The sequence below is a fragment of the Culex pipiens genome, chromosome 2 (genome assembly GCF_016801865.2).
Source record: "Culex pipiens pallens isolate TS chromosome 2, TS_CPP_V2, whole genome shotgun sequence".
Classification (NCBI taxonomy): Eukaryota; Metazoa; Arthropoda; class Insecta; order Diptera; family Culicidae; genus Culex; species Culex pipiens.
In genome coordinates, this window is record NC_068938.1 from 137,740,757 (window position 1) to 137,754,291 (window position 13,535).

General features: G+C 34.9%; 1 protein-coding gene across 1 annotated transcript; it reads right to left on the reverse strand.

Annotated features, from left to right (window-relative positions):
* Positions 1 to 834: 834 nt before the first annotated feature.
* LOC120419592 (uncharacterized) lies at positions 835 to 10,924 on the reverse strand. The gene is made up of 3 exons (XM_039582333.2): positions 10,481 to 10,924; positions 2,536 to 2,660; positions 835 to 2,441 (listed from the first exon to the last, which is right to left on the reverse strand). Exons 1-3 carry the CDS (start codon positions 10,574 to 10,576, stop codon positions 2,336 to 2,338), a joined length of 327 nt encoding a protein of 108 aa, XP_039438267.1. The 5' UTR covers positions 10,577 to 10,924; the 3' UTR covers positions 835 to 2,335.
* Between the last annotated feature and the right edge of the window lie 2,611 nt (positions 10,925 to 13,535).

The following is a 13,535-nucleotide window of genomic DNA, read 5'->3' on the forward strand; positions in this document are numbered from 1 at the left end:
AAAGTTCTATCACAAAATCATTATTTAAACCTTTGATGAAATATTGTGAGCAAAACAACACTTCAAAATATAAAGCAATTACAAAACCAGGTTGAAGGATAAAAAACATGCTCAAAAAATCAAATGTTAAACTTATTCTTCAACATGTGTCCAAATTACCCCTCAAAAGGTGTTCATATTACCCCACAAGGTATGTCCAAATTACCCCACAAGGCCTGTCCAAATTACCCCATAGGGGTGTTCATATTACCCCCACACAAAAATGTGGGGGTAATTTGGACACCTTTTAATTTTTGCGATAAAAATGGGTTTTTCATCAAAATTTATCGAAATAAATGACATTTTTCCATCAAATATGGTCTCTTTTATCCTCTGGTGTCATCCACATTCCTTTAAAATATCCATACAGCCCGTGGCAGAGCAATTTCCTTAGGGTGTCCAAATTACCCCACACTCCCCTAAACAAGACACAATACTTAGTAAAACTCATGATTTCGTGATAAAAAAAACCTTGGAGGGACAATTATGCGTAGAAGTTTAACGATGGGACAAACAGACTTTTTTTTTCTAAAAGTATACATCAAATCAAACATAAAAATGACAAAAAGTCAGAAGAGACAAAAAATGACATGGGACAATTATGCGTAGAACGGCAGTGTATTGCTCGATTACCGGATAAAAATATTTGAAAAATATATTGAAATTCTTTTAAAGCCACCTCGGTGATTACGGTATCGCGAAAAAAAGTTAAAATGTAACGAAAAAGCAGGACTTTCACAAAAACAGGGACATTTGGTGGTATTATCCGCTACATCAAAAGCATACACGCACTGCTATACTTTATCCAATACATTTATTTCATTTTTTCTTTGATAAAACATGTATGCTTGTTGTGTGTGTTTGCCATTACAGTCATTACAAATATCAAGCTTAAACCCTAACTAGTTCAATTTATTTCAGCAAAAAAAAAAGATTATTTCACCTCCTGTCGTTGATTGTTTCAACAGCAGTTACGATGATGTGGTTGTGTGTGTGTGTGTGTGTGTGTGTGTGTGTGTGTGTGTGTGTGCGTTTAACCTTTTTCCTTCCTTTTCATCAAATACTGATTTATGTTATTTGCGTGTGGGTGTGTGTGTGTATGTGAATTGGGTTGAGTGTGTAGAACAAAATGGTGGTATGCGTGTGTGTTTGTGAGAGTCCACGGATAAAGCTATAGTTGTTGAGCGTTTAAAAAAATACGATTTATCTGTCCGGCAACCTGTTGTCTGCGTGTAAAAATACTGTATTCTATTGTGTTGAAAAGAGTTGTCGAAATAAAAAAAAGACGAATTGACGCGCGCTTTCCGAGTCCGAGGGTAAAAAGGCAATTCAAAAAGCTCGTGGATCAAATTTTAAGTACGTTTCTAACATTACGATAATTTTTATTTTTTTTTATTTTTCGAGGCTGATCAGCATCGATCGGCTTGTTTTTGTGTTGTTGTGTTTTGAAACGTTTCTTCGCAAATTGGAGAAAAAGTGCCACATTTGTACTGTCCCAAGGGCTTTAGGATTTCATTCTTTTTTTTTGCTTTATCAAATTCCTTGTTCGTTAAGTATCATTATAAACAGTCACCAGACAATGCCAATTATTACTTCAGTGGAATAAATAGGTAGCATATAGAGTATAAAACATGTAGTTCGATGGGATAAGTCATGTTTTTTTGTTGCTGTATTTTTTTTTAGAAATATGTTTGCAACAGATTGAGCACCCTCAAATCCGTCGCTCCTGCACGTGTGTTGACTATTTTATAGATGGACATAAATTATTCGGATTCTTTTTGAAAGAAATTTTAGTGTCTTATGTAGACCATTTGTAAACGTTTGTTACAAAATAATTGCTAAATAATATTGATTATTACTCCACTTTTTTCGAAGAATTGTTTGACATTCTAGGAGTTTACGCTGTTTGTCAGTTTTTATGTGTTTCTTTGCAAAAGATCAGCTGCTCTCTCCTTCCTGCACTTGCAAATGATTACCTTACTCACTAGTTCATAATAGTAAAGTTGTGTTCAGCTATGCTATCCATGGGCTGGAAAAAACCGACAAACTATCCGGCTTATTGTGTGTAAAAAAATAATCAATGCAAATAAGGTTGTTTTTGAATTTTTCTAGCTTTCTTAATTATTTCTAAATGATGAGTTCAGACGAAAGGGGAAATATGCCAATGAAGGGATATAAATTAAATAAAGTGAAAAAAGAGCAAAAAAAAGTAACCTTAAAAGAAGGGGTAGTCTTATTGAATAGTGTACAGTTCACGAGTGTCTGCAGCAAGCAATGGAGTGCCCATTTGCCGGGATTATTGCACGGGAGGCGCGTTGATGCGGTTGCACTTGTACTCGTACGCACTGATGGACAGATCCTCGCTCGTGCGGACGCACTGCGTATTTTCCGGACATTCGCAACTGTTTCAAGGAAATGATTGCAAAATGTTTAATCAGATTGAGGGAATAATTTAGCTTTAGCTTCTAAATATCATCTAAATAATTAAATACTTACGGGTTCTTCACGAAGCTTTCGATTTGTCGGGTGAAGGGTTTGTAGATTGCCCAGCCGCACACCGTGTTGCTCGAGCAAATCTCTGTCTTGTTCTCGTTCGCTGACCGTGCGACCCGGGAAAAGTCCTGGAAAGGAGAGAATAGGAAGTGGCTTGTTGATTTTTTTTTGTTTTTAGGGAAGGAATTAATCACTTTTAAAATTTGATTTCTTAAATGTTTTTTTTTAATTAATGGTTTCAAAACAACTAAACTAGTGTAAAACGCATTTTAATTCAAATGTGGAGACTATGGCTTGTTATTTAATTTTTAATATTTTTTAAATGTTTTTGCCCCTCCCCTTCGACCCCGACCAGAGCCAAGGGACACAAATTTTGAAAATATTTGCATCGGCCTAAAAGGATTCTAAACTTTGCAAATAAAGCAATTCCAGCTCAAATCAGAAATTTTACTGGTACTTTTGTACCCGACCCTCTCAGATTTCAATGAACTTTGTAGACATGTTATCCTAGCCCTATATAAGCCATGTTTGTGTATATGGAGCCAATTGTACTCAAAAATGACTTTTGAGAAGGGAGTTATTTATTTAAATATTTTTGTATTTCGTAATTTAAATATTGCTGTATCCCGAAGCCATCGTATCAAAAATTGTTAAAGACAAACTTGTAGGAAATTAGACGGGCTTTCTGATAAAAATATACTGAAAGAAAAATACACGCCACCCGTATGAGATTTTTAAATTTTTAAGTTTAAAAGTTAAATTTTAAGGTGATGTTACGATTTTCTTCTTCTCTCTTAAAAAAATACAAAAATCATTTACTATAACTCTAGAGTTTTTTTTAAGTCCTATTAGCTATTGTGTTTCATATGTTTATAGGACCCATTCGAAAAAAAAACTCCAGAACTGTTTTTTTGAAAAGAAGTCTAAACGTCAAAATTTTCAAAAATTGATAGTGGGAATCGATTTTCTAGATAATTTTACATAAAAGTCAACATATTTACCTATTTCCAATCCTTGTTAAGATACAGCGGTTTAAAAATAAAAATGTTGAAAAAATAGCCTTTTCAGTGGTTTTTGGCAATTTCTATATGACAGACTTGATTTTTCAGTCTTGGAAATGTTTTAAAAAAAGCTCGTCCGATTTCCCATAAGATTGCCTTTGACAGCATTTCAATGGAATGTATGAGCTTACAGATATATGCTTACTTACATTGCTCATAACTCAAAATAGAATATTTTTTCAGTGTGGTAGAAACATGGATAGTAAATAAACTTACGTAAATATTTAAACGAGTGCAATTAAAAAGCTGTCAAAGGCAAAATTTTGGGAAATTGGACGAGCTTTCTAGTGAAAATATTTTCAAGACTGAAAAATCAGGGACAACAACAACTTAAATTGAATTGTGTAAATCGAAAAAAGAATCTCCTCTCAAAAAACAAATTAGGAATGTAAAATAAGCAATCCATATTAAACCATTGTTTGCAAAATGGTTTACTCAACTTTTATGATTCGCTCATCACATTTTCTTTCAGTTATTCAAATAACAACTTTGATGAAACGCTGTCAAGACTGATGTCACTGCAAGTGATCTACTTCAATGAAAATTGCCCTACTGTAGCGTAACCGTTCATTGCTGAGAGACCTATTACCGACCACCTTGGCGTAGGTCAAGAATTTTCTTCTCAAAAATCACGTTTCCAACCACCCAGGACAGCAGCAGTTTGTAAGCATACATTCCTCTAGTTTATAATCAAATTGAATGGGGAGCGGTCCAGATTATGCAAATGTTCTGTCACGTAGACCGGGCCCCATCACGTTACATCAACGCGCTGGAAGTGACATCGCAACCGGCGGGGTGATTTGTAGAATTGAAGGTGCTTCGGAACACTTGAAAAACTATTACTATTTAGCTCGTGGCTTGTAGTAAACAAGATTGTGAGATCTGGTGTGGGCGAGATTCATTGATAAATTTGTTTCACTTTGTAAGATAAGAATAATTAATGAGGCTAAAAAATCACTTGTCAAAATCTTTTATGGTTTTAAACTTTTTACTCATTATGTTTGATAAGGTGTTATCTTCATACTTCCTGATATGTTGGCTGTTAATTCATGTGTAAAAATATTTCATAACTAATGCAGTGCGGCTGTAAAATATTAAGCACTTTTAATGTGGATCACTCTTTAAAACACCTGTAAACACCTTCCATATGGACCGAGTCTGTTTCTGAATCTCACACATATTTTGCCAAGTCACTCAAAAAAGTTAATGCGCAAAATATCGTGCGTTAGCCTTTCTCTATACGCACATTCCACAGCGAACGTAAACAACACATGTTGGCTTGTTTTGGTCGGGCCGGTTCAGATCTAGTTCTGCGATTAAATGGTTCCTTTTTTTTTTGGTTGCTTTTAGGCCAACTTGGATAAGTTTGCCAAAAAAAAGTCAAGTACGGTCAAATAGACAGTAGTTCTTCAATATGATTTGCAAGAATATTTCGTTATTTTTTTTTTGTCAAATGAGGATTTTGCAAATGGGTCATTAACTGCCAACTCACACAGCAGTTGCCCTGACCCCTCTTCAATTTGTGGGAAATTTTGTCCTAAGGGGTAATTTTGATCCCTGATCACTAGGGTGCCCGGAATAAGGGACTTTTTTCAAAACCTCGCTTTACAAGCTGAATATTGTTCCTTGACCTATTTTAGGACTCTGGGCCAAATGAGAAAAATCGGTCATCATTTACCCATTGATACTTGGAGGTGTTTGTATGGGAAAATCGAAAAAATGTATGGAAAATCTAATTTTCTTACGGTTTGTTCTGCACGGTGCGCTACTTCCATTCAAATATTCCCAAAAGTGAGATTCTTACTGAAAATTTAATGCTCTACAACTTTGTAGAACATACCAAAGCTGTAAAACTTGATCCTGATAAGTTTTTAGTCATTTTTGCATGAAAAACATTTTTTTCATCAACTTTAGGCTCGGGTATCAATGGGTTAATCTCATCCAATTTCGCTCAAAATTTGCACAGATGCTTAAAATAACCCAAAAAACCGTTTTCCGCTTGTGGAGAAGGGGGTCATTTTTTCTGGGCTTCCTACTGATCACGAATCCAAGGTTCATTTATTGATTTCTCGTGACGGATTGACCCCATTCATTTTTGAACATTCGAAAAAAGACATTTATGTTAAATTGGATGCCCGATTTTATGGAGGACTTAAAGTTCAAAAAACGTATTTATTATCGAAAAAAAAATACAAAAATATTTTTAAACCCTCTGCCATTTTTCAGTATTTAACTGTAAATTTTTTTGGACATGTAATTTTATAGGAGGTTTTATGTACTTTTCGAATCTGGAATAACCCGGAAGAATATTTTTCACATTTAGAACATAATGTTTCATATAAATATTTCATGGGTTATTCTGGTCAAGTTTCGCTGATTCTTGTTAAGTTTCAAGGTTGTTAAAAAAAATAAAATGAGTTTAACTTGCTTACACACAAATTTTCTGGGATAAGATTGAGATTGATATTTTCACTGCAAAAACATTTAAAATAGATTTTAAATTATTTAGAATACATTGTATATCGCTTTTTATGCATTTTAAATCAAATAGAGACTTTTATATGTTTGAACAGATTTAGAATTTTAGATGGTAGTTTTGTTTTCATATTGATATTTTGCAATTTTGATGTTAGTAGCATAACTGTAATGATGAATAAGATTAATTATGAATTCAGTTTTTTTTGTTTTTTTTTTCAAATATTTTTTAAAGTTTATGTCGCCCGCCCGTGTGGATCAATCGGACCGCGCACTGGATTCACAATCCAGAGGTCGCCGGTTCGAATCCCGCGGCGGGCGCTCTAAAATTCTTTGTGTAAATATGAGTTTTTGGCGCCGTCGCTCCGTGCCATACTTTACACTTAGGAGCCCAGGGCGGCGAAGTCCATGTAAATAAAAGGAAGACACTAGTGGTTGGTACTAGCAATGGTGGCCGACAGCTATCAAGTCAACTTCGTTTTTTTATGTCGCCACCACTCCCCCCCCCCTCTCTTCAAACTCCGAGGGCAAACAAAATATTTTTCAGCAAACTTTAAAATTGGACAATGTTTGGACCTGTTTAAAACATTTTAAATTTTTTTCATATTCCAATGTACAGTACCGCAAAAAGTTTCCTTTTCGCAAAAAAAATACCGTTAATAATAGGATATTTTTGGAAACGAATGGTTGCAAAAAACTGGACTTTTAAAAGGCACACCAAATCAATCGCTACAGTTTTGCCAGTTTGATTTTTTTAAACTTTTGCTCTTCTACACATTATCACAAATTGTCAAACGAAATTTTTGCTCCTCGAACTAAACGAATTGGTTGAAATTTGAGTGTTTGACAGCCATTTCTTTGCGTGACGGGACAACAAAAGGAGCAGATTTATGAAAAAAACTCCTTTCCCATTCAACGGCTTGCAGACCTTATTTGGTCAATATTGTTGGCTTTTAATGTAAGAAAACGCATTTAAAGCACATTGCAATTATTTAATCAAGATAAAAATGAAATTTTCCATTTAAAAAATCACATTCAAAATTGAAAAAAGTGACTTTTTGGTGTAGCTTCGCTAAGAATCGGTCTATTATGGATTTTTCCTCGTTTTAGTGATTCTCTGCATTCAAGCGAGGCGCGCCGAAAATCCCAGTTTTTATTTTCAAAAAATCATATCTCGGAATCCTGTTAATGAACACCTCCCATTTTTGGGTATGTTACGTGAAATTGTCCAAGAAATCCGATAAAAATATTTTCAGACATAGGTTCATTGGTCCAGACACCGTCAGAACGGCATTTTAAAGTTTCATTCGCCCTTTTCAAACGTTAGGTTGGATTTAGAGCGTCCAATTTCCCGGGGTTACAAAATTCCCGGGAAACGGGAAATTTTCAACAAATTTCCCGGGAAATCCCGGGAATTCCCGGGAAATTTGAAATTTGACGAAAATTATTCTGATCCTGTTTCTGATTAATATTTTGCAACAGAATTGTATAGAACAGCACCTTTATTGGTCAAAATGAGTGTGAGAATCAATTAATGGCTTGAATGCTTGTAAAAAAACATGCAACGTTGAGAAAATATTATATATTTTCAAATATTTTTTTGCTGTCTTTCAAATTGTTCCAATTTAAAAAAATATATTATTATTATTTTTGTTGAGAAGTATTTTAACCAAGTTGTTTTTTTATGATTTTCATGGTTCCATTAACGGTATGATTTTAGTTATATGGTTATATGGCCTAATAAATTAATCAGATTAAAATAGTTTTCATAGTGTAAAAGTTTTTGAGATGTTTATCGCCGCGTGTTGATTTTGGCGTTTATAATCAATTAGTTTTTGCCAAAAACTAAATGATTAAAAACACCAAAATATTGTAAAAGTGGTTGAAATTAAACGATATTTTTTCATATGTAAAATTTATAGCTTCAAACAGTTATTTCTCGAATACTTTTAAACGATTTTTTCTCGAACAACCCTTTTTGAAAATTTTATTATGTCAATTCAATTTTCATCCAATTGGGTCAAGGTAAACAAAAAAGGTGAATATCTTATTTTCAAATGATAAAACAAAAAAAAAACGTTAAAATAGGTTTTCGAAAATAAAATAGGTAATATCACGGGTAATATTCATTCCATAATAGCGTAGTTTTTGTTGCCCAACATATAAGCAAACAATATTGCTAGTTGTGAATGCTTCAGAAATAAATATTATCTGAATTATACCTTGTCATGAAATTTACATACCATTTTTGCAGCAAGCAGCATTTTTTGACAAGACGATCTACTGTTCAATATGAACAGTAGATTGAAATGAATAAAATCAAATACGGTTCTCTAATTATTTTTTTTGTTTGATATCAAAACATTGGTGCCAAAAAGGTAGGAAAATGTATATTGCCGCTTGTATTTCGGGAATTCCCGCGAAAATTTACAAATTTCCCGGGAAACGGGAAATATTTTTTTCCGGGAAATCCCGGGAATTCCCGGGAAAATTTTTCCCGGGACGGGAAATTGGACGCTCTAGTTGGATTTTTTGGTCTTCAAACTATTTTTTTTTGAAAGACCAGCTAATCACCTTTCATTTGCGTCCAAGACAACTAAAATGGCGCGGATTTATAATTTTTTGAAAAATGAGGTTTTTGCGAAAATCAACGAAAATTGTTATTTTTGGGACCACCCTAGCCCGGTGTAGGTCACCCTTATGGCGAATAAAAAATAAATACGCGAGCAATTCCAGCTCAAATCAGGAATTTTTCTGGTACTTTTGTACCCGACCCTCTCCGATTTCAATGAAACTTTTTAGACATGTTATCCTAGGCCTATATAAGCCATTTTTGTGTATATGGAGCCAGTTGCACTTGAAAATGACATTTGAGAAGGGCGTAAGTTATATAAATATTTTTGTATTTTGTAATTTAAAAATTACTGTAACTCAAAGCCGTTGCATCGTATCAGAAAGTGGTCAAAGACAAACTTGTAGGAAATTGAACGGGCTTTCTGAAAAAAATACACAGAAATAAAAATACACGCCACTTCCACGAGATTGTTCAATTTTTAAGTTTAAAAGTTAAATTTGAAGGTGATGTCACGATTTTTTTTCTTTAAAAATTTTTGAGGAAAAAGCCTGAAATGTTACAAAAAGACTCACGGAAATGCAGGATGGTATGTCTCGCTTAAAAAAATACAAACATAATTTACTAAAACTGTTTTTTTGAAAAGTGGTCTAAACGTAAAAATTTTCCAAAACCGATAGTGGGAATCGATTCCGCAGACAAAATTCGACGGTTTTGTTCGAACGCGAATCAATTCAACACGGAATGTCGCCAAAAAGTTACAACTTTGGCCACTCTGGAACCGATTCCGGAGCATCGGCAAATTGTATGGAGAAAGTTACGTAAAATCATATTTTGAGCACAGGAGGCTGAATAAGCAAAAAATCAAAAAAACGTCAACAAACGAAAAAAAAGGCAGAACGAAGTTTGTCGGGTAAGGCTTGTTTTACATAAATGTCTCCATATTGACCATTGTCCTATGCCCAATCCTTGTGAAGATACAGTGGTTTTAAAAATAAAAATGTTAAAAAATAGGTTTTTTGATGGTTTTTGGCAATTTCTATATGACAGACTTGATTTTTCAGTCTCGTAAATATTTTTACCGGAAAGCTCGTCCAATTTCCCATAAGTTTGCCGTGCTGAATTGATGTTATAAAGAGTTGAAATTGAGAAACATAAGTTTTATTTTTTTTAAATAAACTTTTTTAAAAGGATCTTAAAACTACATTTGATTGCATGGTTAAAAATTCCTGTGAAAGTATATTTTATTTTGATTATAATCAACTCAAAAATTTATGGAAATTGAACATTATCGATTTTAATTCGTTATATGTATAAATAATATATTTACATTTTATAATGACCAAATAAGTTAAGAAAAACTATCTTCTTATGACGCCGTCAAACAAAATGCATTCCTCTAAATTGAATAATGCCGGTGTTGCATAATTTGATCCGGCGGCGGCGGCGGCGACTTCTGTTCCGCGGTTGTTTGTTTTGACGGGACTTTTTTTCTTATTTGGGTCGCGCCTTGAAGGTCAGACGGATTTTTGCTTTATATTTCTGCTTTTCGCAAGTGTCGCATTATATTTATCTTTTTTATATTTATTAAATTAAAGTGCACCATGATGATGGGTTAACGATTGGGTTGGGGATTTGTTTTTTTTAAACTTTATCGTAAACAAGACGACAGTTCGCTTTGACGACAATAAGGTGGAACATTTTGTGTGGAAGGTGACGAGAAGTTAGGAGACATGTGAGGAATCTGACACTTGAACAGATGAGAGTCAGACGGATCAATATGGAGCAAATTGTGGAAAATTTATTGTTTTTTTTTTGTGGGGATCTGAGCTGGACTTACCTTTAGGAAGATGTTGGCTTGTTCCGACACCTGGGTGTTGCTGAGTAGCAGGACAGCAATCAGCACCGCACTGCACAATTGTACCAATCGAGCCATTGTTTTGCACAGATGTGTTCACAATTTCTAGCTTCTAGAGTATCTTCAAGAACTTCACTGCTTCGAACACCACTCTGTTTGCTTCTGCTGGACCAAATTTGGCCTCACTTTACCACTACTGGCTGAGTTGTCTTTCTATTTTCCTAGTGGAAGTCCACTGAATTTCACAAATGTTCCTCCTTTACACGATGGATAGATTATTGTCTTCGATGGGACAGATTGAAAGCTTTTACAGAGAAGAGACACGTCGTCGTCTATCGTCGTCCAACAACTACTCTGGATCTGCTTCGGGACTTTCGGGAGCTGGTCTGGTCCGATCTGCGCCACGAACGTTTTGTGAATGAATTTATTACTTCCGACGCCGTAGAATTTATTTCTCGCGCGGACGAGCCTCACGATGTCGAACGAACGGCCACGAAACCGAACAGAACTTGGAGAGAGAGAGAGAGAGCAAAGGAACGAAGAGCGAAAGACTCACCAATGAACTCGCGAGTGAATCTCGAGTTTGGTTCGTATCTTCCCTCATGAACCCACCCAGCATCCGGAGACGAGAAAGTGTCGAAATTTTTCTGTACAATCACTCTCCGAACATCGCACCCGGCATTTCTACGCAGCTTTTCACCGGTTTTTCTCTCTTCTGGTGTGTTTGTAGTGGTGTTGGAACACGTGCCGAAACGCACGTGCTCGGGGGAAAAGAGAACGAAAAAGGTGATTTCCACGCAGGCGGAGAGAATGCATCTTCAACATCATCCGATGTGATCCGATAGTTTGGCTTTTTGCTTTTCTGCTTTCCACCTTCTACCTATATGCAAGAAACTAGAAAATTTCGTAAGATTTTACCGGTAATAGATGAAACGATTAAGTAACAAGCGCCAGGTCGTGACGAGGCGCTTTTTCCCTGCTTGTTCTGGGAGAATTCTACGAAGAAAGCGGTTATAGTTTACAAATGAGGAGGGAGAATGTTGAACACGTCTGACGGAGCTCTAATCATAACTGAAACTACTGATGAAGGGAGATTAGATGAGAAAGTTTAGAATCAGTAGGCGGAAATTAAATTAAGTTGATCATAGTTATAACATAGAAATTTACAAAAATTTGAATGTGCAGTTAGATGTTTAGAAAACATATGCCTTCATGTCAATCATGCTTTACATCTAGTCTAGAATATCATAATTCCGTCTTGATGAAGGCTCCTGGCACTGGTAAACGGTGTAATTAATTCATAGATTTTCCAGCAGAGGCTTTCTTTCAAAATCTTCGATTTGTGTAAAGCTGATGAGTTCTGTTTCGGGTTTCGGTTTCTGCTTCGGCTGGTACAAATTTTATTTCAAGTTTTTGTCTCCCCCCCCCTTCAAAGTTGGCCCGAAAAATCAATTTAAAAATCATTTGAATTTTTGAAAATTTTCGTTGCTTAGTGTCGCAAAAAGTTGTTTTTCGCTAAAATTTTGCAACTGCAACACAACTGAACTAGTGTAATATGCATTTTAAAACGCTTTTTGCATTAAAATGTTGAGACTTAGGCTTGTTATTTAATTTTTTTTATTTTTTTTATTTTTTACTGCTTTAACTCGCCTTTAATACTGTCTTAAGGATAAAATTACCTTTTGTTCGATTTTTCTTAGATACTCTTGAAATATACTTTAGAATGTTTTAAAACGTAAATTGCTACTTGGGGCATCAAAACGTCAAACTCTGAAAACAAATATAATTTGCGAAAATTATTGTTGAACCATTTCTACATGAATGTCTGTTTTTAGGTTTAACATTCAAATTTATAGGTTTTTTTCACTCAAATTTCTGTGGAAATACCCTCAGATATAGCAAAAGCCAAAATGCTGTCAAATGCAAACTTATGGGAAATTTCACGAGCCTTCTGTTAAAAAATATTTTTGGGACTGAAAAATCAAGTCTCACACATAGAAATGGCCAAAAATCACAAAAAATAGCCACCAATCTCTGATATTTAAAGCATTTTTATTTTTAAAACCACTAGATCTTTACAAGGATTGGGCTTAGGACAATGTACAGTATAACTTTTACGTGAAAATGTCTGGAAAATCGATTCTCAACCACTTTTGAAAAAAAAAAAGGTTTTAATAAATGATGTTTGAAATTTTAAAGGAGAGACATATGAACGGTCAGTTCCTTACTAGACTCGGTCGTTGCTTTTTTTTCTGAAGTCCAGCTACCAACTAAATCCACAATACCATCCTCATTTTCTGTGGCTTGAAGTTGTATGGGAAAATTTCAAAATGGACTAATTCAACCAGAACAGGCATTTTCCGGTCCCATTTGGGCTCCCAAACAATCCCCCAAAATTTGGGAGCGATTGGGTTTGACCCAGCTTTCCGCAAAGCGATCCAAATTTGTATGGGAAAACCCTCTTTTTACATTTTAATTTTTATAATTTTCATTTTTCACTCAATTAAAAACTAACACCGTAGAAGTATATTCCTGAATGTCCTCTAAAACTGGAAAAAGAAACAGAGTTTTAAAAAGAGGCATTTCAAAAAAAGTGCTGAAAATTATATTTCTTGCCAACACTGCCAGTACTTCGGTAGATATTTCGAAATCTTTTCTTTTAACGTAATAAGGAAGCAACCTAGCAAAATGGTGTCTTAGGAAAAGTTGTAGTATATGAATGTGGCTTTTATTTAAAATTATTGACATGCAGGGTGACACACCTACAGGGTGTTAACCAAGCCCTAACTTCTACTGGTGACCTTTTAAAGCGTTGGTGTCTAAGGAAAATATGTTAAGCTACCTACTTATTCCAAGAAATTTTGACATGGTTGGAAGACAGGGTAGCGTATCTACAGGGTGTAAGCCCATTTCTAGCTTTTATTGAAGACCTGTTTGATCACTGTAAAGTGGACGAAAAAGGGTACAAAGCGCAAATTAGGCCTGCCACGCAAAAGGAGGCTGAGCAAAAATTCGTCAGTTGTATTTTTCTGTAAAT

Coding starts and splice junctions, on each gene's coding strand:
- LOC120419592 (XM_039582333.2), bottom strand. CDS start 10,576: ATGGCTCGATTGGTACAATTGTGCAGTGCGGTGCTGATTGCTGTCCTG. Junction 2,661..10,480: donor AAGCCAACATCTTCCTAAAG/GTAAGTCCAGCT, acceptor TCTCCTTTCCAG/GACTTTTCCCGGGTCGCACG. Junction 2,442..2,535: donor GAAAGCTTCGTGAAGAACCC/GTAAGTATTTAA, acceptor TCCTTGAAACAG/TTGCGAATGTCCGGAAAATA.